Source organism: Embiotoca jacksoni, unplaced genomic scaffold (assembly GCF_022577435.1).
Source record: "Embiotoca jacksoni isolate LCO1_2020_lvr unplaced genomic scaffold, fEmbJac1.0.p SCAF_22, whole genome shotgun sequence".
NCBI lineage: Eukaryota > Metazoa > Chordata > Actinopteri > Embiotocidae > Embiotoca > Embiotoca jacksoni.
Window position 1 is genome coordinate 6,347,077 of NW_027185363.1, and position 26,757 is coordinate 6,373,833.

Here is a 26,757-nt window from a genome sequence, read left to right on the forward strand (position 1 = left end):
CTAATAAAAAAAAAAAAAAAAAGCTAACTATCATTCTAAATATATGATTTTGTGCATCGTTAAGCGCCGCAAAATTTGACATGTCTGGTTTCATATGCATGTTGCTTGGGCAAGATTACAATGTGTTATTATCTATTTCCTGCTGTGAAAAATATTTAGAAAGAGGTGTCGAAAGACAGACCCTGTTGAATGAAAAATTAAAGCCAGTTACACGTATTTACATTTATGAGGCAAGCAACAAGGGTTTTGTTTTTCATCCAGATGGACTCCCAGACCTGACACAGCCGCATACAGTCAGACAAGCACACAGACATATACACACACACACACACACACACACACACACACACACACACACACACACACACACACACACACACACACACACACACACACACACACACACACACACACACACAGAAGTGCAGTGAAAAAAGGAAAGAGATGGAGGAAAAAAACTTGGATCCCTCCGGTGGTTTGTGTGTTGGAACAGGTGAACAGTTTGTACTCCAGAATAGCCATTACCAGCACTCTGCAGCAGGGCTGCAGTTGGCTGGAGTTGAACGCAGTGTGGCTCAACCAAACGAGAGGCTTATTTTTCTCCCTTTTTGTTAAAATGCAGATATGACCAGCTTCCCACTGCAAACATTCTTACTGCCTGCAGTCCACTTTTCCAATTTTTGTTTCTCCACAGAAAATAGCCCCCCATTCTGACAATAACAGCAAAATATGTTGTGAATATGTTTATCGATATTCGTGTGCATTTGACACATTTCAGACTTTTTTTTTTCAAATTCTGGGCGGATTTTGTTTTGTTTTGAAGCTACTCCACAAAATATCAGGTTAAAATGAGGAAAAATACACCGCAGTCAATCAGTTAGAAAAAGAAAAAGTATGTGGAATACACAAGAACAAAAGGAAAAACTGATGATGCACATTGAATTACTTTGATAATTGTAATGTAATATGAACCCAGGAAACAAATAAATTCCATTTCCAATGAATCCACACAATTCAGTGAGCTACTCTCCTGGTCCATTTAACTACACACATGTGTACTATAATGAGCTGTAGACATTATGCCTAATTATGTATTAGACTGTGTTAGAGGGCCTAACAAAAGCTTTTGAAAGGGACAATTACGTTTGTTGCTTAGTTACATCGTTAAAAATATACCAAATCAGTGCAGATTATAGTGGGCGAGAATGCACATGTACACCACGAGCGAATGTTGCCAAAATGCCCAAAATTCAATTCATTAGGAAAAAGAAAATATTTTTTGCTTGTGAACAGGACAGTGGCATAAGTGAAAATAAACCATTTTAAACTGCTCTTGATAAAGTGTTCCTGTGGGTACGTGAAATCTTTGTTAAAAAAAAAAAAAAGAAGAAAACACAAGCCAAGCAATGGCGAAAACTAATTTCTTTTTCACAATAGGGCAAACCTCAATAACATGCTGCATAAAAGATTGGGGATAGTTACATTTAAATCAAAGTGAACTGGTGCACGCCTCCATTCAGTTTTTCATTCTATGGATTCAATGGGTTTGGACTGGCTATTGAAACAGGACAGATGAGGGGTCTGAAATCTGGCCTCATCAAAAAAGGGTAAAGCCACGCCAAAAATATCATGGCAGATCAGCTGTCAAAACTTCAATTTGTGGACGTGAGACACAACTAATGTGGACCCAGCAGTGTAGTCTTTCACTTCCACTGCACAATGACTGTGGCTGCTGGCTGATGGCAGAGGGAGGGAAATATGAATGCAACAGATGGGATTTTAAAATTCAGCGTCAATTGTTCATCAAAACAGACAAAACAACAGGACATCTGTTTACCTGCTGGAGTGTCAATGTTCCTCAGCTCTTCTTTGTCCTGTGGCGGTGCCAGGTCCTCACTCTCCTCTTCACATGCCTCGCTGGGGCTGTAGTGGCGGGGCTTCATCAGCAGGGACTTTCTCTTGTTGATGGGGGCGCCCTGCACCCCTTCCTGGGCACTCCTCTTCCTCGCCATGGACACATATGGGCTGAAGGGAAAAGCGGAACGGACAAAAAGCACAGCAGGGTCAACAGTGGCCTCAGTTGGCTCATTTCAAAGGTACAACTCTTAAAATTGTATGTATTTTTTAAAAATATTTTATGAAGTTAAAACTCTCTTTATAAATAACATGTAGAACCTGGGAGTAAAATACTTCCCGTTTTGGCATGAAGATGAAAAAGCGTGTTCACATCATACAATTTTACCTGTGAGTCTCAGTGATGCAATCAGCCAGCCCTGTGAAATAAAGGCCAAGAAACAACAGATAAAAAGTCGTGTTTACATTTCCACTACAGTAGCACAGCATCTGTCAGCATACTCTTCATCAAAGGTTCACGGCGGCAGACTACTTTTGGGCGATTGCTAATGAAATTTTACAATGCACAGTAAATATTTGTTTTGTAGGTAATGTTTTAGGGGTGACGAGACCTGAGTTAATCGGGCTTTATCCAACCTTTTACCATAGATTTTACTTCCATTTTACAATGCCATTGGCTATAATCAGCATAAGGATGCAGAAGTGGCCTCTTCATTGATCTGAAAAGCTTTTCATTCAGTCTGCTCATTCTCTGGGAAACCATCCTTTGACAGCGTTGACAACATGATCTAAAAGGGTAAATCAATTTTCCCAGAGGCCTGCATAAATCTCATTCACAAGTTCTACCCCCTACTCCCATGAAGCACAACCAATAATAACACTTTTCATGAATTTCCCCAGATGTAGTAATAGCTCCAGAGTGAGCAGGAAGGCCTCAGAGGCCCTGAACACTTCCATAATGACATATCCAGTCTAGAGGTTTTCAATCACACAATATATACACACTCCTTAACTAATTTGAGCCAGTGTTCCAATTTAATGAAGTTATTCCCCTCTGAATAATGAAATGGCGGTGCAGTGCTCTTCAGACTGGTAAGATAATACATAAAATTGACAGTTATAAAGTTGGATTGTTGAACTGATACCCCTAACCCATGATGATAAGTGGAACGTGTGTGTGTGTGTGTGTGTGTGTGTGTGTGTGTGTGTGTGTGTGTGTGTGTGTGTGTGTGTGTGTGTGTTAAAAGCAAACTAAAACTGAAAGCTGCACTCACCTGTGCTACTGTTACATGATTTCAGGGTTTGCTCCTCACCTTCAGAATCCATCTGCAAATAAAATATTGAATATACATATGAGCCACTAAAAGACAGATTTGAATGTATTTTAAGATTTTTATTTTTTATTTTTTTTATTCGTTTAATTTTAAATAGACAAAGAGTCAAACACTTAATAGATTGTTGTTGAGTTTGGGCAGATAAGCATGGAGTCACCCAGGGAGCCACTGAGCCTTAAAATCTATTTTAGTGCACAACAACATCACAAAGAGCTCCTAAAACACCAATAATATGCAAACACATATGGTATAATGCCAGGGAAAAAAAGTTTCAAAGGTGAGGAAAAATATAATGACACTAAATAATGACATTAAAGTACGGACAGCACCTCGTAGTGTGTGTTTAGACAAAAATAGTTGCTAAAATCCATCCACTCTCGCTGGCTGTTGCTTGTGGGTCCCAAATAAAACCTATTAAACATAATTATTCCAGGCTGATGGTGGTGTATAGTGGTCACAGGCCAGTGAAATCTGTGAGTCATAGGATATGCTGTTACTTTTCCCTGGTAATGGGAAACATGACTCCTCTCTCTCGTTTGCTGTTGTGATTGAAGGCACTGACCTGTCATACATTTATAATAGGGGAGCAGGTGTGGCAGTGATGGACCTTAATTTCCTTTAATAAACCTTTTATGTGCCACACTCTTAATGCCACGCCGGGCCCTCAGAGGTCCTGCTCATAATAGGTTCATTACTTTTGATTACTACAGCCTATTGAGACAAACAACTCCCAAACACTATAGATTACATTCTGTAAAAATGAATGTACCTCATTAGTTTGTAACACTTTTCCACACAGACATGCTCCAACGTTTTGTATAAATTTGTTGTTCTGAAGGCAAAACGTTGCTCTTACATCAAGAAACCTGAGATTGTAACATGGACATTAATCAAAGTTCAAATGATGTTATCAGTGCACTGAAATATCACCACTGACTCATAACAATACCAGGGTTGTTTTTTCCTTTCTTTAGGTGACATTTTAGATGAACTCCTCTTTTGTAAACAGCATTTTAGCATGAAACCAGTTATATTTTTTTTTTATAGTATTCAAATTTTCTCTGGTTTATTAGAATATTATGAGTGTAATAATGGGAAAATGCTATCGCAAGTTTAATTACAATAATAATAACAAAATTCAAAGCTACACAAATTGTCAAAAAATGTGTAATAGTTGCGATTCCTTAATTTGTAGTCAGTTCAGAGCCTGTCAATCCAGGGAAAAATAATTCGTTTCAATGGGGTTTAGGCTGTATTGTATGTTTGACTTGTGATTTCTTTTTTTCTTTCTTTTTTTGACTGTAGGCTACAAACAGTATTCAGTTTAAAGAAAATTGAGACCTTCCTTTTTTCAGCACAAGCTTTAAATGATGGAATCTCCCATATATGTCTGATGCTTTGTTGGCAGTGAGTAGAGTTTATATTTAATTCATATAAAAAGGACTGACGAGTAACAACACAACAAGGGAGGCCTTGGTCGGTATCCGTGGTGTTCTAACAGGTAGTCCTGGCTTGGTAACAACATGGACAAACATGTGACGCCGAGTGTTTACAAAAGCAGAGTGTGGAGATACAATCGGGGTCAAACAGGAGCTTTTATTTGACATTGCCCAAACAATCTGGCTATAAACTTTTTTCATTATTTTATGAGACACATTTTTGGATCGTGCATCATATTTTACTGAGTGCTATATGATGTTGATTAATGACATTAAGAATTTCATTATGGATATATAGGGAAATGATAATGCTTTAGTATATTTAGCAATAATAAGCAGTATACTGTAAACACATTTGTCAGTAATTACAACTCTTTCTGTGAGCACCCATAAGGAGAGGCTGTACCATTGTAAAATGTGTCTTCAGAGAAGTTTTAATTGTTTACAAACCTTAAGCATTAAAAAATACAAATATCCTTTTATTTGCTAATCACTAAATTACATTGTAGTATAAAGAATTTATTAAGTATATACATACATACATACACACTGCTTAGAAATGCTAAACATGTGGTTTAAAGTAAAATCATACCTAAAATGTTAGAAAATAAATATTTACTTAGTAATATTCGTATTCCAGCGTAATAACTAATTTAATAATTTACCAACAGCCTAAATATAAAACAATACTCTTTTGTTGTAATAACTCCGTCAGATTATATACTTTAAGTGGTGTTTTTTGTTTATTTTTTTCAGCTTCTAAACCGAAAATTATACTATATTGTGTGTCACGACAATGCGCATTTCAATCTAAATGTTGTTCCCTTGGCAATATTTTTGGCTTGTTTTCCTGCGTTAAATTTTGTGTAGTTTCCAAATGCTCACATTAAACGGGGATTGTTATAGAATCGCTTTTCCAACTGTGAACACATGGAATAAGGCCACTAGGAATAATAATAGCACTTTTACATGTTTTATTGAAAATAGGACATTGCCTCCGAGTATTCTCCACATGGCCTCATATTTGACATTTAATGTATTTTCATCTCATCTACAGGCAGCCATTGATTTCCACTCATTTCTATATTTGTAATTTAACCTCACCAAGCCTTAAAAAAGAGTTTAATGATTTTGGCAGTTAAAATACTGCTATTGGTCTTCAAACCGAGAGGCCTTTTAATGAAGCAGTTCATAGTGCAAATATCTCTAAACTTTCCATTATGATGAAAGTTTTATCAGGTACAAATCCAAGATGAGAGAACCTGATAACTGAAGGCAAACATCACTTTAGGAACAGCAGATTCAGCAAAGCGTTTTAAAGAGTATATTATCTGCCAGCCACCCACAGCTCTGCAATAAGTAAAAAACAATCTCAGTTTGTGATCAGCATGGTCAAAGGAGCAGTGACACTCCACCACTTAGCATGCTGCTTATCCAAAACACTGTTACATAACCATGAATCCCGTTCTGTTCCTGACAAAACTAGTTTTCGACTTTGTTTTCAGAATGTAAGCCTCTGTCTATGCGACAGATTATTTACCTTTGATTGTAGTTTTCCGAGCGCTACGTAGGATAAGATGCCAGATCCACACTGTTCACCCTGGTTGACGCTTTCACGCTTGTTACCTCTCAGGAAGTGATCGTGTAATTCATTATCTGTAAGAGAAAAAACATAAAACACAAAAATATATAAAGCTTTAATTTCAAATATGTAACTATTCTACGTTATGGTAAATCAAGTGATGTCTCTAAACCAACTTTTGGAAGGTTTTTATTCATATAGTTCCATCATTGTGTGAACATGCAGTCAGAAAAAGGTGGAAAGAGCATATTAATATCTCACATGGAATAAGGAATACGATGCAAATTGATTGCTTGACAGAGATCAAATTGCTTGCTTCTAATTAATACAAAACATCCAAGAGGGAAAACAAGGATGAACACAATGAGTACATTAAGCCTCTTCACTTCACAGATCTTATTATGGAATTATTTATTTCTGTTAGCTTTGAAAAAAAAAACATCTTAATTATAGCTCACAGAGCGTTTCCCCAGAAAAACAAAACTGGGGGGGAAAAGAAGGGGGAGGGTGGGGGTTTATTCACTCAGTTTCATTTGCATATGAAAAAAGACTCACTACTATAAGGGCTGGTTTGTCATCTGCTGAATCATATTTCTGCCCCTCCCCCTCACCCCCCCTTATACACACACACACACACACACACACACACACACACACACACACACACACACACACACACACACACACACACCACACCCACATACATACACACACCACAAGTCCAACATAAATAATGCTTCTCAGAGGACTGTTTCCCTGCGTCTAGGGCAGATTTCTCAGGGGGGAAAGGAGGCAGCCTGATGCTGAGGGTCTATGAGATTTTCTATGTGTTAATCTGGCTGCTAGCTGTCCTTGAGCCCAGCCCATTCCCCCCTAACCCCATCTGCTAGCATTCCCACCACAGAGGAGAGAATGGGCTGCGACTGGGGGGGATAGAAAAAGAGAGAGACCTTCCCAGTCCAGCAATCATGAATAACCATTGCCTCGCACCATTATCAGAGAGGCTGGATCCAAGCTGAGATGGTGGAGAGCAAATGTCTGTAAAACACCCCGACGCTCCTGACATTACTCAAACCACACTCTCACATTTTGTTGCAAGTGATGCTACTGTTATTATTTTCATATAATGCCCTATTAATACTGTGCAGCTGCTGTGGATATTCATCACTGACCTTGAGTCTTTGTGTCCCCCTTGTTCCCAGCTTATCCGTGCACTTGGGACACTCTCGTGTAATTAACACAGACATTATTGTGATGGAGTAAAAAACTCTGTGCTGATACCTCATCTTGAAACCAATAAAGCAGGCCAGAGTAGCAAAGTAAGATTCTAGAGACCATAAAATTAATTACATTATTTACATTTCCTTTAGATAGGGGGTACAGGCGAGATGATAGAGGCAAATGAGATTACGCAAAATAAGATTTCAAAATGTCAGTGCTGCACACTCAACCAACCAACTGTTATGATTAGATTACTCTTTTAATATAATTACTGTCTCAGGCTGTGTGTGGAAACAATGCATACATAAAAAAACCAGGAGCCGCGTCCTAACTGATTCCCATCCTTTTCTCCACGAGTCTTTTTCTCTTAACCTTTCTTCAACAGTATCATTTTGAATTATAGGGAACGGATGGGTGCTCTGTGCAAGGTCACTGTCTGGTGTGTGCTCACCCCCTCCCCTCTCTCCTTGTTTTTGTTTCCTCTTCCAGAAGCACACTGAGTGAAGGGTTAAAACTGGAATGGATTTAATTATGGAATGAATGGAATTATAATGCGCCTGCAGCAAGTTTTCCTCCTTATTTATTAAAGCAGCTGATGGGCCAGGTTTGATGAGCCACTTCTGGCATAATTGAGTCATCACACAAAGAGGGTTCCTCGCATTCAGAGTGGTTTTATCAGCAGCAAACAGACCTGATTACTGGCAATTACACTCTGATCTAGGGGAAGGAGAAAAAAGGGTAAATGTGCGGGGTAACTTCTCTGTTTATAGTTTACCCCGGGAATAATTTTCACATTAATTTTACATGCTAAGTGCTTTCTGTTTATGTATAATAAAGAAAAAACGGCAGGAGATAGCACCTTTTACTTTCATATTTCCTTGTAATGAATGTCTGTGAGGATATAGTGAACTGATCACAATTCGTATTTATCCTATAGGAGGTTTGGAGTGTGCAGAGATTCAGCTAAACATACAGCCTGTCTAGCTCAAGCGAAAAGGTGAGCTGGCAGCGATGTACCTGCTCAGAAAGTGCTCACACCTATTCTGTGAAAAGCAGGTAGAATTGTAGAGAGCACAAGTGATTGCTTTTGTATTTTTTCATTGAGATGCAAATGGTTTCATGGTGAGTAAATTAATCTGTGGTCAGAGATTAAAATCAACGTCTTTTCAGAGAGTATTTAGAGAAACAACTTAAATTTTCTTTTGTCTCAGATCCCCTAAATAGTAGCTGGACATCATTTTTTTCTTTTTATTTAATCTTTATTTAGTCAGGGAGTCTCATTGAGATAAAGATCTCTTTTCCAAGAGAGACCTGCGAACAAGAGACATTCACCAGAACACATTCATCAAACAAAACAGCTGAAGAGTAGAGTAGCTGGGATATATTTAGGAAGGGGGCGGGGTCAAGAAGAGTCTAAAAAGTCTACTGTATGTCTAAAATGTGTTTTTTTTTTCTTAAATTTCACAATGTTTAATTATTTGTTGCCTTAATAGTAAAATTGACAGTTTAGCCACACTTGAAAGCATCAATACATTTTCTTTGTTTAAAATATTCTTACATATTTTCAACTGAATCGCTCTCCTTAATGATTTTCATATTAGGAGTTTATCTAGTACAAACTGACGAGAAAAATATTGGGCTTCTATATGAGCTGTGTATACGTATATGCCCTTTCAAATAACGGGAAAAAAAAATAACACAGTATCGTAAAAAAAATTATTCTGCCAGCAATTTATGAGCATTCCTCTGTGTAATAGAGGTTTCTGGATTCATGCAGACACAGTCAAAATCTTGAAGTCAACTGCGATTTCAGATATAACAGCCTCACAGCTACCCTGACGGCCAAGCAAAGTGTTTGTGCCTTTTGCCAAAGAGTACTTTTATAGAGAAGCGTATTGGCATCTTATCACTTCTCCAAGACAGAGATGCCTCAATAAAAGAACACAGCTCACAGAATTCTTAACAGACAATTAGGAGCCTGGCTAGCCACTATCGCTTCAATGATTTGTTATGATGGCATAACTACAGGGGAAACTTGTTGTTGGACGGAGTTAGCAAGAGTCCCATAAAAGAGTCAGATGGTGACACCTTTGCCGAGGTGATTTATGAATCTTGTAATCGCTTTCCAAAGTCATCCCAAAGCCTTCCCTCTAAATTGAGTTCATCTGGAGCCGGACCACACAGAGGCACCAAGTCCAGATTGTTTCTTCTGACATCAAAGAGCCAATTTCTGTTTTTGACCAAATTTCTGGTGCTTTTAGTTCCCTTATCGTATGAAAGGCGCCGAGATGATATGCTATTTTATTTGTGAATTTCAATCCAATTAAGAACACCAAAATATTGAGGCAAATAAAATTTGTATCTTCTTTCACTACACTATCCATCAATAGCATAATAAATGGAGCGGCAGACAATTCATCCATTGGCAAGGCTCCAACCTGCCAAACCACTCTCATGTTAGTTAGGATCTTTGAATTTGGTCATGAACATGCTTTTTTAAACCTGTCTAATTTGGGGACAGGTGTTTGGGGAAAAAGAAGTTCCAGCCCTGGTGCAACAATGAGCAGAGTAATCCTGCTCATTGTTCCTGCCCAAGGAGCCCCTTTCATGGAGGAGGTTGCATGAATGCTACCAGGTGGTCTGCAATTTGGAGAAACGTAGTAACCGTTCCAGCTAATCCCCCGTCACAAAAGGCAGGTCTCCAGTGCTCTGGGGCTCTCCGGGGCAAAGGGAAAAGTTTACCTCAAACACACAGCGTCTGAAAGGAGTCAGGGACTCGAGCAGTGATTCCTAATCAGATTGCGCTGAAGTGAACAGCTCGCATGGCAGCTGTAGTTTTCCCAGGGTTAATTACCTTTCACTGCTCTCTCTAAATGAGTCAGCTGTTCCTGTCATTAAACAACTCCACTCTATCTCTGCTCCTCTGTCCTCCACACACATGTGCACATGTGCACATGGGTGTGCACGTTCACACACACACACACACACACACACACACACACACACACACACTAAGCCACACTCATAAAGATGCACCTTTGTTTTTCAACCACTACCTTTAATGTATTGTTTATGGCGATCAAAGACTTTTAAAACATCAATATTTGGATGTTATATTGACTTTGATCAATTTAATAATCAGTCGGTGGCTTTTGAAATGGAGTTTACTATATTTTTATTTATACCACTCATGTATGCAGATAGAAGGCAGTATTCCCAACACACCTCCCCTACCCTGTTACAGAAAATAATACCAATCTGTCAAGGTCTTATTCTAAACAGCCCCTTTCGTACTAATTGAGCACATATAGGAAGCAAACATGTTCGCATATGCGCGCACGCACAAACACAGGCATACGTACATACACACAAACATGCGGATACACATACATGCACACACACAAACACAGAGTCCAGCTCTGATATAGTTGTGCTGTCATCAATTCTGAACAATCTGTCTGCTTACTGAGCTCAGTGGCTCAGGATGTTGGGGGAGTTTTAAGTGATTTTTGCCACTGTATGGTAAAATCCCTTGGCCACCTGGATTACAAACTCTAGTCCTTTAACTCATGCCAGTATAAATCCGTGTTAACTCGGATTTACCTCTGGCATATGAATTCTCAATCTGCGTAAGCTTTGTTTGGAATGAGTCGAACATAAGTATTTCACGCGGTAAGGATGCCCAGTGGTGAATTCCTATTTCTGTGAAACACACACTGGGAGATACTTCAGGACTAAATCAGTTATCGGAAAAACTAGAAAAAAGCCTGAAGCAGTGTTTTATTACAGTCAAGAGGTGAGACCCGTACAGCCATTCACATCCAGGTGGAAGTGTGCCATGCTGCACTGTGAAATCCACGTAACCATGGTGACAGATATAAACTCAGAGCTGTACACTGTGGTCAAGAGTTTAATCAGATTCCTTACACCAAGATTTTGCTTTGCCTTTTGTCAGACAAACATTATTTGCTCAGTTGTTCAAACACACGTCCTGGTCGGCTACCAAAGCGATCATGATAAAATAAAATATGGCATGAGCAGCCTGGAGGATCTAAATTAAGTATTATCCAATATCCATACAATCTCTCACACTCACACACATAACACACACACACACACACACACACACACACACACACACACACACACACACACACTTCTGTGCTAGCAGAGTTAAGCCAGACTATTTTGTACTTAAAAGGTTAGCAGGGCTGTTTTGTGAGTTTGATCCATGCTTGCCAAATCAGCAGATGGTCCATGAATATGATTATATGCATCAATAAAAGGAGTAATCTTTAACAAAATGTAAATTTGACTTAAGTCCAGGGTTTAATATACACGATGGACTTTAACCCACTTTCCAGCTTGACAGTAGAGCATGATAAGCTAATGCACTTAAATTTTGTATTACAGCAATCACCACTGATGCTCCAGTGCTATTATTCTGATGATCAAAATAAGGAGTCGAAGGAGAGGTAAACGATATCTGTTCAAAATGTGCATGTTCGTGTTGAACTAGCATCTATTCATTTTTGAGTGAGTATCTATAAACAGTTCTGCAATCGATATATCCTTGGGTGCTTAACAAGACCCTCTCTTGTGCTGTCAGCCTTTTCTCTGTTATACGTTTCAGTGCTTTGTAGATAAACCTTTGGACAACACTAAGTGAAGCTTTACTCAAGGATCGACAACAATAATGTTAGAGTAACGCTTACCATTAACAAATACAGGCACAGACATTTAAAGAAAAAAAAATCATTATATTTTTGTGAATAAAAAGATGGTCATAGCTGCGATACAAACTAACATAAAGTTCAAGCACAAGGCTAGAAAGTAGCTTACAGGAAGGCAGGAGGCGAAAAGTTTTAGCAGCAATTCAGAAGTTAAGAATGGTCAAGTAAAATGTGGTGATCTTTCTCTGAGTCATATAAAACAGCATCACTGTTATTGACCCGGCCACGAATCTACTTATCTGAGCCTGAGGCTTACACAGCACAACACAGCACAGCACATCCTTACGCAGACAAACCGAATCACTTGTCTCTCACATCTGAATGCACTCATGTTAACATGTCCGACAGGGCAGAATTGCGAGCTCGACTTACCATGCCCCCTTTTAGCCTTTGTTTTGCATCTCACAGGGGTATCGGGGAGGAGACGGAGCAGAAGGATATCGAGGTGGGGTACAGGGTAGTCCAGAGTCTCGCTGCTGAGAGAGTGTGTTTGGTTTGAGGGGTGTGTGTGTGTGTGTGTGTGTGCAGGGACACTGTGATATTCACCCGAAACGCTAAGGTTTTTTTTTTTTTTTGTAGCCTTTGTGTCATTCACTTAACAACCAATCTCATTAGCTGCTGGGCTACAATGGGCTGAATTATTTTCTGTGTAAATACACCACATGGTGATCCTCAAGGTAAGACCTCTGAAGGTCTTTTTAATGACAAAAAAAAAAGAAGATAGATTTACCCCAGAAAAAAGAAAAAAAAAATCAATGACTGCTGGGAAAAAAACAGGTTGCTCCTAAAAAGAATTAAACAGATATTTAGAGTGATTTCAATTAGAAAAAGAGATTTATATTCCTCATGATCTGTAGTGAGGAGAGTGCAAATGTGTAATTATATGACTGTAATTAAAGTATCATGGTGATATACAGAATACATATAGCCTTGAGGAGATGATAATACTTTGAGCACATACATAATATCAAAAAGGATGGATAGATCCATGTTTAGACATGATGCCACCCAGCTTTTTAAAAAAAAAAAAAAATCAAAAAACATTGTGGAGATAAATTATATGACAATAGGTATTAAAAAAAAAAAAAAAAAAAAAAAAAAAGACTAGAGGTCTCAAAATGGTGACCAGATTTAGTTTTTTTTTTTTTTTTTCTTTTTTAATAAAACCTCTTGCTTGGTGCAGAACCATGAATGCATGTAAAATGTAACTATTGTAAGTACTTGAAGTCATGACAGCTGTCTATAAGCATCAGGGACATGTCTATTGGCCAACTTGACCCTTGTTAGAAAACAAAACAAATACAAAAAGAGAATACTGCAGCCTGGGACTGCCGAGCCGGGTCACTGGAGATTTTCCAGACAAACGCCGCACAGGGGAGGGGAGGGGAGGGGAGGAAGAATAAAAAGGACAGGCTCAGAATCTCATTTTAACAGACCGCACACAATCTGGGCTCCCACAGAACTATCTCTGCCTGACCGCTTTCTATTTATCCCTTATCAGTGTTTACCAACCGCTAGTTTTCTTTCATTCACACTGTGAGGCAGTTCTCTTACTATCAGTCAACAGCTGACACCGTGGAACAGCCTCAAAGGCAAGAGGAAGGGATCAAAACTAAACCAAAGCTGTTTAAACAATACAACAGAGGAAATAAATTCATAAATCCTAATTCTTCCCAACCCACAAGGGTATAAGCAGATCCTTTATAGTTAGGCCAACAAACAAAACCACAGCCAATGAGGTACATTACAATCAAGGTAAATTCTGAAATATATTTAGAAAAAAGAAAGGCGGAAAAAAAATCCCATGTAATATTAATTGGGAACATTTCATAGACTTGCCCTGTCAAGTAAATATAAGTATTAACTAAAAGGCTTTTTTTTGTTGTCAATTATTGTTGTTTTAGGAAAAATTCCACCTGATTCAACACTGGTAAGATTTTTAGATCATTTTGTCATGTACTACTAACAAGCTAGAAAATAAGAGTGACATTATACACAAACCAAACATTTTCAATACGATTTTCAAAATGTTACAAATATCATTAAATGTCTAGTATTTAGTATGTCTGGTTAGAATCAGTGTACTTCTATAGTAGCAGTCAGTATAGTTTAAAGTCAATTCAGTTTATGTAATGAGGATTATGTTAGCTATATTTCTATACGATTAATTATATATTATGATATTTTCTTTTTATATGTTGATTTTTAATATGTGCAATATTACTATTTTTATTTTAAGTGATATGCTGCACTTCTGAGGAATTCCTGACACTTTATATAAAAGAAAAATTCTAAGAGCAATTTTAAACATTATAGGCAGCATGAAAATACTATTTAAAATATTAAAGGTACGGTGCTGAGAGAATAACTCATTTTAAAGGTATTGTTCACACTGTTGCTTTACATTTTTTCCAGCAGGACATACAAACAGCACTGTTTTTCTGGAATACTGTTCAAAAGTTAAGTAATTAATTACATTTATCCTTTCACCAGCTGCTCAACAGCAGATGGATCATTTCTGAGACCTTGTTGAATTAAATCCACATAATTCATTTTCCTGGATTAACTAACTGAAGTTTGAGTAGGGGGTAAAACAGGTAACACAATGTGTATTGTAGCTGGCATGTATGCGGAGGCTTTTTTTTGGCGTTTAATTTTGGCGTTTACAATGTGAATACCCGACGGCGATGGACTTCTAATCAAAACAAGCGATTGGAAATTTTTTAAAAGGTGCCAGAGCTTGAATAACTTTTTTGGGGGGTTTTTGGTTTTGTTTCTTTGCTAAATAAATGTAAATAGACACAAATCAAATTTTCCATCACAGACGTTTAGAGTGTATTGCAACTATGTGATTGAGTCTGTGAATCCAGTTTTGTTGGGCAGGAGGTACCATGGAGGCAAACACAGGTTACATTAATTTGTTGTGTAGCAACTAACATCCCTGTGCTTTGAAGAGGAGGGTGTGGAGCAGAGAGGAATAATGCCTCTTACTTATCACTGCTTTACCACACAGCCCTGCCACAGCCTGTGCTGCTTTTATAATTAAAACAACGTGTAGAGGTGTAACTTTGTAACCTCCCTAATGTCTGCCTTTTCTTCATATGTTTGAATCAATGTATAACTTACTCAAACTTTTCAAAGGATTATTGAAGTGTGACCCTGTTACACAATGATGTATTATCTAATGTCTTTTGTGGCTCTTTTTTTCTGTTTTTTGATAGGTGCGTGCTGAGTGAAATAAGATAATGAAGTTAGGCTAACAGGCAGAATGACAACTGACATTTACATTTATTTTACCACTGAGTAAAATCGGCGAAATAACACCAACATAAAAATGATTTAACATCTCGTTTACTGAGGATAATGTCTCTAAAAGACATGGCAATAAATTACAAGAGTTGTTGGTTTCTATAAATAATGGATAAATCTCTGTTATATTCTTAAAATTCTGTTACTCAAAAGAATAAAGAACAGAAAATCTGTGATTATATCAGGAGGGCTGTAAGTTCATAAACTAACCTTGTCTGAAACTTTATCCTATTTAAAAAAAAAATCCAAAAAAAATCCTACTTTTGTATCGCAAAGATACATTTAAAGATGGGTCATACAAGTAAACTCTGAGCCATTAGTGTGCCACAAGTTACCAGTAAATGATGAACTTTTCTAACCAGCATCTATCCTCCTAAATCAATAGTTACTTGGGAGACTGCTGAGTGCTTTGACCTCTCAATTTGTTCAAAGCTAAGTCTTGCCCACGTCTAACACAAAAGTTCACTTGTAAACTGTGTTACTATCATTCTGCATTCAGCATTAGCATATAGTTCTCCAACTTTACCACAGTTACAGTGGATATAATTATAAAAATTCAGAACAGAATGTAATGCTTTGGCATGGCGGAATTTCTACAAGTCTAAGATTTGCCCTCGGACCATAACACAACACAAAAACTGATTTGTGGATTATTTTGCTGTCAAACTACATTCAGCGACAGCATATAGTTTTTAGTCTTACAATACATATGACAGAAAGCCAGAACAGGATGCAATAAAATACTTGACTGACTGCTCAAACATGTTATTGGAACACAGAGTCAATGTTTAAGTGCATTAGGCTCAGCGTTCTTGTATGTACAGCTGTCACTGTCAAAGCCACAGGCAACCTGACAATGCTTTGTGTCTTCACACAATACGAACATGTGTTCTTCTAAGACAAGCTTATACAACACACAAATGCTGTGAATTTAATCTAGGTAGACAGTATCCCATGCTATCTGGATGATCAAAAATAGGTCATGCCTCTCAAAAAGCAGTTTGAGCCATTTAATCTCCTCTCAAACTGTCTGAAACCTGGACAGAAGCTGCACTCGCTTTCCAGCAAAGATTTTAAGAACACTGATTTGTATCAAGGCAACCAATGTTCATCGTCAGAGCAACATTTTCTAAAGACCCCCTGACACAGTTCAAAACAACTGCCAGCATTATTCTTTTTTCACATAATCACGTAAAATCCACAAAACACGAGTTTAGCAGCTGAGTAAAATCTGAGTATGAATCTAACTAAGTTTCTAACACTTGCACATTTCAGCTCCTGTTTTGGATTTCACAGGACAGCATCTAACAGCATGAGCTAAAAGGCTTGTCATTCACATATGCGATACAGCGTATCAGTGATGATAAATGCTGACCAAACTGACAGTATATTAAATAAAAAGAACTTTGACACCAACCTAGTGCTGTGATCCAAAAAGTTTGATTTTCTCCCAGTCTCTTGATAGCTGAGCTGGTGCTGTGGCTTTGAAAGGTAGTCCCCAGGAATATGACATACTGTGCCTTTGACAGCCTCGAGATAAGCACCTGCGTTCGGGTCTCTTTTTACGTCACACCTCCCCATTCACAGCCCTTCAACATGATGCACATTTGCACATCAACAGCCACCAACCCCCCTCCTCGCTCTACTCCCACATCCGCAAAACACACAAACAGGCACACAAGAAGGCAGATGCGCGCACTAGCCTCTACTCATGCGCGCGTACACTCACGCAGACACATGCACAGACACCACAGATTTGTCTGCGCTTACTGAGAACACAGCCTACATGCAGGCAAACACACGCATGAACACACATTTAGACTCACAGGTGATTTATTCCTATTTTAAACTCCAGCCTTATTCATATATCGATCCTTATTGTATGTGTTTGAAAAAAAAAACTTTCACTTGCTTTGTCGTAAGACCAGGGCATATGCCCTCCCAAGCTCCTCATACATCACTCATCATGCAAATGAGAGGGAATGTCACTCCTCAGCAGCAGATGGCCAGGGATGATAACAATGGCTCAACAGACCAGTTTCAATGTCTGCGACTTTATCGCTACGGCAACAACAAAAATAGATGATATGAAATCCTTGTCTGTTAATTTGATTCCCCTCCTTTTTAATGTTTGTACCTGTCAGTCTGTTTCATTTCTCCCGGACCATTTGAATGTAAAAGCTTTGTCTCGGGTTTGCTGTCATAAGATGTCTGGCTATCAGTAAAAGGCAGAGACCTGGAAATGATTTTTGGTGACTACGGAAAGCTGCTGCCTTGCAGTTATTCAAGTAATTAGGTGTAATTCCTCCCTGTAGGCCATGTTAGCCTCCTGAGTTAGCTCATGCGTTCGACAGGCCTGGATAGAGACAGGGAAGAATAAAAGAAGAAAGGGGCCCTGAGAAATCACAAATGCAGCTTTTCAAACACCCCCCAGCCAATGTGATGTCACCCTTCGTCCTGCTGACTCCTGTTCATACAAGCCCCCATAGCAGAGAGTAAACAGTGGAAGCGTTTAGCAAACAGGGCCAGATTACAATGACAAAGGCAACCACACTTCTGGGTGGAGCCTGGGGCGAGGGGGGCAAAAGAGGGGGGTGGGTTGGTGTGGCTCAGGATTTAAAATAAGTGATACCCATGAGGGGGGCTCCCACCCCAAGATCCAAGCGTAGCCCTTCCCCAGCTGATGGTAGGGGCCACCCAAACACGCTTATCTGTCGGTGATGTCCCCCCCGGTCCCCAGGGACTGACGTGTGAACACAATATGTAATAATAATGAATTTTCAGTTCTTTTTTCTGTGATTTGTGCATTTGGTTATGCAAGGCTGGGGACTTGAGGACAGAGAATATCATTACTTAAGGTTTGGCAGTTGATCATCACCTTGTTTAATGCCTCATTTGAAAGTCTAATTTCTAACTGTCTTCAAGAGCCAATTCATGGTACACTGAAAGAGATATACAAAGAGAGCAGACATGTTCTGTTTTACCCTCTTTTCAACATTTGTGCCCAATAATCATACAAACATATGAAAGTAAAGAATCATCTATCTAAGCATCTTATCAAATAACATGTTCCTTGTTTGCTGATGATGACGACCTCGCTGTGAGGGCACAACAACCTTGTTCAAGGGATGATTATTTCATGTCCTGGACTACACATCAGCATTGTTTGAAGAAAACACAGAAAGAATCAACTCATGTTGAGAAATTTCAACAAATTGTGAGAGAGCCTCATATTGAAGACTACACACCAACACCATTACAAAATGTAACATTTTCTTTTGGCCCTAACATCTGTTCAAATCTCAAAAAAAGAGAGAGCTCATTCAGAGCGGATGTACAACATAAACTAGTGTTTTGTCAAGCTATTTCATCAACTGAAAATGTGGGCACAACTGGAGAGAGCTGATGGAGAAATGAAAGAGGAGTGGGTTGGACAAAATTACATGTCAAACAAGGGTTCACATTTAAAAAGTCCTGCTCATATTTGTAGAAAGTGTTTGATTGCATTTAGAAAGGTATTACAATGGGTCACATCTGTGTCTAAAAGCTTTTTGCATTCTGCCGCAAATTATGTAAGCAAAGTGAAGTGTCACAGCACCCTGTTGTTTTGAGCACTATACCTTCCTCCTGTGAAACCTACACAAATACGTTTGACTGAATTCTTCTAATGCACTGCAGGATCAAAATGTCAGCGGTATAACTTCAACAAACCCCCTCACTCAACACCCCACCCCTTAATTTGAACAAAGCAACACGACTAATTTCACATGGCAGCCCGTACAGCAAAACAACAATACATATTCACTGTGTCATTGAACATGATTGACGTTGAAAAATCTATATCAAACTGTGGTTAATTTCAGCTATAATGCTTTAAGCTTGGTCTAAAATGACACAAATGCTTCTTCTTGGTGGTGCTGAACCCTCATTGTGCAACCACTTGATGCCGCTTGTTCATCCCACAAAGTCACATAAAAGGACTGAATTAAAAAAGAAAAATTTAAACAAATATTTGCATATGCAAATATAAGGAACCAAACATAAGTACATGTTGTTGATATGGCTCCGGGATGTAGAACTATCTTTATGTTAATGTCAACAGACAGGGAATATTCTTTTGAAAATACAGTACATTTTTCATGGGGATCATTATCTACACTGCATGTCACTGTGTCTCAGTTAAAAGAAATGATTAGATTACTTCCCAGCAATCCCCTTTGGGGTGATTTGCGTGTGACCGTGGGCAACCCTACAATATGTTTATTCAGTGTCCTTTGAAGACACTTCAATAACATTTTAAATGTTTTATGGACAAATATAGGATGTTTTCTATCTCTGCCTTGAACTGATGCCTTTGGAACTAGGGCTGTGGTTATATTTGAGTTTTTTTTTGTTCAAACTCACTAAATCCTCCTCTCAGGGAATAACATACTCAGGTAGTAGTTTACAGTCAAAGATGCAGCTTTAAAAGATGTTAAAGGTGATTAAACTTTGACTTTTAGGATGTACAAATCGGATTTAATGTTTTATGTTAATTGCACGGAAATACATTTTCACTAGAACCCCACGGATTGGGAAAAAAATGGTTAAACCCTTTAAGTACAAATGAAAAGCATCATTCATTAGTGGACACAACTTGTTCTCTACATTTACTGCCTTCAAATATGAGCATCTGGCTGCTAGCATGTAAGCTACTACTACTGCTGATACAATTACTACTACTACTACTGCTGCTGCTGATACAACTACAACTACTACCACTACTACTAATACTGCGGACGCAATTACTACTACTACTACTACTACTGCTGCTGCTGATACAACTACTAAGACTGCAACTACTACAATTACAGTTGCTGATACAACTACTACTATTACTACTACTATTACTACTACTACTACTACTACTGCTGCTGATGATACAACTACTACTACCACTGCTGCTGCTGATATGACTACTAAGACTACAACTACTACAACTACAGTTGCTGATACAACAACTACTACTACTAGCGACAACTACTGCTGGTACAACTACCACTATTACTACTACTACGACTACAACTACTACTTCTACAACTATTACACTAGGTTAACTACTTGCTCTATACATGTACTACTCTCAAATGAGAGCATACTTTTTAAGCTTTGTAAATATAGAAAATATTTTGATTCATATAACTGAATTTCGCAATTACCTATATAACAGTAGGTGTGAATTAATTACCCAATCAGTTCCAATGTAAAGAATCATTTATTATTGGTCTCTATTTGTTCTCTTTGTCATTTTCATCATCATTTTTTTTATTTTTTTTTTAATTTTTTTTTTTATATCTAACTGGTCCAAGTTTTTGCAGTGTAAAAATCATATCAATAGCCATACATTGCGCTCATAAAAAATAATCACTGGTAATTCCTAACATCATGTAGATATATAATCCAATTTGGTTAAATTTCAAATTCACGTTTATAACTGCAGGTCTAAATCCATTTTATCAGTAAAAACTGACCAGCATTAGTGGTAGTGGTCAAAACTGCTTCCTTATATTTACTGCCCAGAGCATCTGATTGCTTACATTTAACAAATCAATGCCTGACTGGTCAATCGATGTCTGCCTTCCTTTTCAGAGGCCGTGGACTCACTTTGTTGTGTAATTTAGAGGTTAGGTCTAGATCTGTGTGTCTGTGGGGGTCCCTGCCCATCTTTTCTACTCAGGCAGGCAGACAATGAAGCAGACACGCCTACAAATGGCGAGATAGGAGCTTGGATGTTCAGCCAAAAAGGAGCATCTAAACAATGGTAACAGGTGTGTGTAATGCGTGCTTTGATAATGACCTTGGTGGCCGTAATAGTATGTCTAGACACAACTAACGGGAGGCATTACTGTCTGGTCTCACAAGTCCTCGGGGTGCTCAGTTGCAAGAAGGATCAGATATTGGTTAGTGATTGTTTGTTATTACAACTAAAAGAAAAATGTGTTAGAAGGCGTAGCCTCCAAAAAATGTTTTGTTCTATGACACCAGAAGCATGAGAGGCATCACAAAAGTTAAGTCTGACACTCAACAACAAATTTGTAGGGCTGTATGCATAATAAGCTAAAATCATCTTGAGTATTCAGAGATATGCACTTGAGTAAATAGAAAGAACTCCATTAATGTGGATGGCTTGCAATTTTTGATTGCACCAGATACAGGAAGCTTGCTGACATGAACTAAAATGCAAATGCCCTTTGAGCAAAACAAAGAAATTGATTATGAAGTAAGTTTCTACAGCACAAGTAGCTGGCTTTGAGTGATTAATGGGGGTGGGTCATTGATTTCCTTTTGTTTAGATCTTGGTTAACTTTCTGGAGACACAATTATAATTTGTTTCCAAACAATAAATCCAATCTAGATTGAGCAAATTAAATTTCCCTATGGCCTCTTCTGCGTCATTTTACATCTGAAATGGATTGTTGTCAAAAGGCATTGCATGTAAATGTTTGCTGTTTCTGTTTATTTTGGTTACATTTCTGATTAGATATTGTTTTTCGCATTATATTGGGAGGTGAGCACCTCCTAAGACTAGAAAGAGCTGTTTACAGAGATCAGCCTGACTTGTCAGTGCCCAGGCTTCCAGTTCTGGCTTCAATAGCTATATGTCACTCACATCAACATTTGTGATGAGCCATCTATCCACTGTATATGAGAAATACTGTCGACACATTTTCTGAAACATGTCAAAATGTTGTGTATCTGTTGAGTGAGCACGTATTGTCTACCTTTACATTAGCTTTTCAAAAGGTTGGTGAAATGTGTTTGCGATTTTGCAGCACAATGTTTTTTCTGTATATTTGCAAGTCAAATTGCAGTGTTACAGACTACTTTATTGAAAGGCTTTTGCCATATTCTTCAGCTTTACAACTTTGAAAACTTCCACAGATCCAGACATTTATACTTCCTGATTTCTCGCATCATCTCTCCAAGATAGTGATAATACGATTTCTGTGTTTTTCGCTGTTGAGAAACAAACTGGATTATGAACAGATCACTACATAAACAGCTTTCTAAAAGGAGGCAGCTATTTTAAAAAAGGCTGAAGAAATGCAAAGAGGGATTTAAATTTTAATTTGAATTTATTCCAGCAAGTGAAAGGTTCTTTTGAGAGGGGATTTCAGCAAAGATGATGGTATTTAAAAGTGATAAACAAGCATCTAAACCTCCAGTGGAAAACAGTCATTTTGCTTCTTTCTAGTGTAGGGAAGGAATTGGGCTTGCTATGGTCACATCCAAAAAATAAGAATAAGTAATAGTAGTAATTAAAATGTAAATAAGCGAGATCCATGGAGATATTTCAGCTGATTTCTATCATAAATTGTGTAATTAACATTTTGTCTTGACACACCTTGTGACTCTGGATGTATAGCTTTATGTCCTCAGGTGCAAATTCATGTTCTCTATGTACTTGGCATGGCATACTTTATACTGTATTGGATGCTTAAAAAAATCTTTCACACTTATCACATGCAATTTAAATCCTGCGCCTCAGCACGACAGAGGAACACCAGGCAAAGTTCAAAATTAAATGCCTTACAAATTAGAATTTGTGTTAATTAAGGACTGCTGTTGTACAGTTTGAGGCAGTATCTGAAAAAAAATCTCTTGATTTTTTTTTTTGTTTGTTTTGGGGGGTGAGGGGGGGGGATTCACTCTGGGCAGTCACATATCACATTTGTGTGAGAAAGAATGATTAACCAAGGCTGTCATCTATTATATTTATAATATAAGGATTATTATGCGGTGACTGGATTTGAAGTGTTCCTATTCTCTTTTGGATGACCACTAAACTTAAGCAGAGAAACCTATGCCACACAAGAAAGACAAAGAGTTACATCATTTTGTTGAACAGTTAATCCGATCACGGACAGTGTGTGTGCATTTGCTATCTTCGGAAAATGCCAGCAAAGGCGCTAAGTAAACCTATTTTACAAGACTCCCTCACAAGGATACAGTGCCAGTATCGGGATAAAATTTCACACAGCGGCATGGCTCAGTCACATAACCTAAGTAGGCTTAGGAAAGTGGAACACTACAAAGTATTGCACTTTCTTCCTGTACGTCTGTTGCAGCATACAAAATGCGCAGATGACTGATGTGAGTTTTAGCATGAAAGCCAAAGAGAACTAATGGCTGAATAGCATGTAGATACTGTTGTTAATGCTCTGAGTTGTTTAAAATGGTAGATTATGGAAGTGTGCACCTGGCATTCTGCAGGCTAGCCTGGCAACACTCCTCCCTTATAATTATAATGAACGCACAGTAATTCAGGGTTGAGGCTGAAATACGAATGATGTCCTCTGAGACAGCTTGTTTTAATGGTTATGCAGAAGAGTTCCTAGAAGTGCAGATGGCAGATGCAATGGCTTTGAAGCTATTTACAGATTGTACAGATCTACAAGGTATGGAAAGACCCATAGTGTGAGGCCATATTGCCTTTTTTGTTCTCCTGAATTAGACATTAGACTGTCTCAAGAAACATTACTGGGAAGCTTAAGACATATTTTAGTGTATGTTAACTGCAATATTGATAGCCCATTATACTAACAAGTTAGATAGCATACTTGTAATAGGAGACAATGGCCCAGTAAGGACTGCCTGTGTGTTTCATCCAAATACCCCACTGTTCTTATTTTGTCCACATAGGGGTGCATTTGCTCAGAACTTGGGTCCTCGTGTAGTCTTTTACTACAGAGTGTCGAAAGCCTGCTTTTAGGTTGTTTTTTAAACTCTACCCTTAAAATATAGAAGATAATATGTTCCAAATTAGCTAAGAAAAAAATGCTAAATTAAATAGAATTATCATTGAGAGAAGACTAAATACCAATTTTCATATAAACACTGAAACACCTTCAGAAATCCAGAGTAATTTCATATAGGCTATTTAACTGTGAAAGTATGTTTCATATGTATATTCACAAGACAAATAATGACATTATTTCACTTGAAAGTAAAATGTTTGTGCCTGTTTGCACTGAAAATATTCAACCAGTGTATTTCCTTTCCTTACGTACAGCATAGTTGATGTATCTCTATCCTTGGCACAGCCCCAAACTTATATAAAAGAGTGTGGAGCCTTTGAATCAGTCCGCTACTGTGATACAAGAGCGGGTACTGAAACAACAAAAATGTTAACTCCAAGAAAAAGTTTTGCCGCATTAAAGTCACATAGGAGCCACATTAGCATGTGAAAAGAATAAACAGGAGCATTCTCAGTTACACACTCCACCTGGCTGCTAACCAACGTCCTTGTCAGAAGTCCACCCACCGCACTGGCTAACACTGAAAGACCTCCTGGGGACCGCAGTGACCATTCACTCGGTTCTCTCTTTTTCCCATGCACCTGTGACTGTTTTTGTGTTTGCTATTTTTTGCTTTGTCTTTTTCTGGCAACACGGTATCATCGGAGACACACTTTCCCTCAAAAGGAATTCTCCTGCCCAACAATGTGGTTTGTTTGTTCACCGGATATGGCGGGCCAGAGAGTCAAATTGAAAAAAAAACAAAAAAAAACAAGTCACCACAGTAATAATTAAAATTGCCACAAGAAAAATAAGCTGAGAGACAGGGCAGTATGAATAGACTTGAAATAAGAAAATAAGGTACTTTTACCAACTGGTTTCTTGCCGAGTTGGGGGGCTTCACAGGTGCAGTTGGAAAGGCTCTCCTCCTTACTCTCCTCGGACGGCTCATCCGGCTTCTCCATGGTCCTGGACCTTAGAGAGCTGCTTTTCCATTTTCTAAAGGACTTTGCCACAATCGCTTTGTCCGCTCCTTTCATTGTTTTCTGTAAAACACATTTACAGCATGACTTCCCAGGTTTATCCCTCTTGTGAGCCATCTGCCCCCTTTTTTGGCTCTCAATAAACCTGGGCTCATCTTTCCCAAACCCAAAGTAAGAGAGAATTAGGGCATTGTGTGCATATGCATTCTCTTAAGCATTCCAGAAAATTTCCTGATTGCCCTGGCATCTTTTTTAGAGAGCGCTTGGACATTGTTTTTCTCCTGACATTTTGCAATCCTGTGTGGAGAGAGTCGTACTGATTGAAACAGTATAAAACAATACTTTGCAAAGTACCCACACAGTAAACAGTAGATGGAAAATGAAAAAAAAAAAACATGTTTTCACATTTAATCCAACTTAAAGGAAATAAAAATAGCACATTATGCCCTAATTGAGTGCTGTACAGTCCGCAAATACTATTACAAGGCCGATCAGGATTAGCAGTGGAACATACCTAGTTATCTATTTCTGAGTGCCAAGACTGCTAGCAGTGGGCAACTAAATTTCAAAAGCTGGCAAATCCAGTTGTCTCCTAAATACAGAAAGTACTTAAATCCAGAGCTAACAGAAGAAAAAGACGGATAAAGGGTGCTCTGCATATCACCGAAAAGCTTGTGCACTTTTCAGAATCACTGGCTAGGTTAAACAAATATGCTAAGTAGAGATCAAAACAATCCTTTGATCTGCAGCCTAGTTTCCAGAGGAATGGCTTGGCTGTTGTTGTAAATAACTTGTATAAATCTATATACCATTTGCCTTCAGGTAATATCAAAAGTGCCAGGGATTCACAGGCAAATACCTTGTGGTTAGGAAATAGATCAGATAAAAGCATATAAATATTTCAGAAACACTGCACTCTGTCATTTCCTGTATTATAGCCGAGGGTTTTAACCCTGTATGATCATTTTGGTTATTTCATTCTACCACAGAGACACAAATGAGTAATATCTCATGACAAAAATTACTTTCTACCTCTTTCTATTTTGTAGTTTGAAAAAAATGCTCCTACCTCCAGCATGCCATTCAGGTCAAACACAGTGTAAAACATTGTGCTAAACTTCATACAAAAGAGGCTTGAAGAATCAGAATGCAGAAGCTATGCAACTTGCTGACTAACTTTGCCCTCTGTTTTGATCGAGCACACAAAGAAAAACGCTGTCCATTCAAAACAGACAGCATAACTCTTTTCAGAGAGGGGGGACCGTGAACAAACGAGGCCATGTCCTGAGCTGCAGTCAGTTTCCCGTCAGGCCTGCACAGTGCACGGTGAGGGCCGCTGGGACTGGGACCGGCTGACACCACACTCACAGGCAACAGAACAACTTTTGTGCTACCATCGTCCCTCTGGAGTATTTTTCCCCCCTCTTTCTCCCGAAATTGCACAAGTGTCCTTTTTGGTTTTCAGTTTGCTCTACCTCGCCACCTTGGTCGTACAGTACTTCATGAACATGTTGGCAAATTTCAA

General features: G+C 38.4%; 1 protein-coding gene across 6 annotated transcripts in view; it reads right to left on the bottom strand.

The window, feature by feature from the left end:
* Positions 1–26,395, bottom strand: part of st18 (ST18 C2H2C-type zinc finger transcription factor) — a 42,636-nt gene extending 16,241 nt beyond the window's left edge. For 2 of the 6 annotated variants that reach the window (XM_069157533.1, XM_069157532.1), the window contains exons 1-6: positions 26,302–26,395; positions 25,121–25,295; positions 6,168–6,283; positions 3,129–3,180; positions 2,243–2,273; positions 1,838–2,025 (exon numbers count right to left, since the gene is read on the bottom strand). In XM_069157533.1, coding sequence (XP_069013634.1) covers positions 1,838–2,025; positions 2,243–2,273; positions 3,129–3,180; positions 6,168–6,283; positions 25,121–25,295; positions 26,302–26,355 — 616 coding nt within the window. In that variant the 5' untranslated portion in view covers positions 26,356–26,395. Of the gene's footprint in view, positions 1–1,837; positions 2,026–2,242; positions 2,274–3,128; positions 3,181–6,167; positions 6,284–12,535; positions 12,723–16,889; positions 17,149–25,120; positions 25,296–26,301 lie in introns of those variants that run through there. The other 4 variants (XM_069157535.1, XM_069157534.1, XM_069157536.1 and 1 more) reach the window with 3 other exon arrangements.
* Positions 26,396–26,757: the final 362 nt, after the last annotated feature.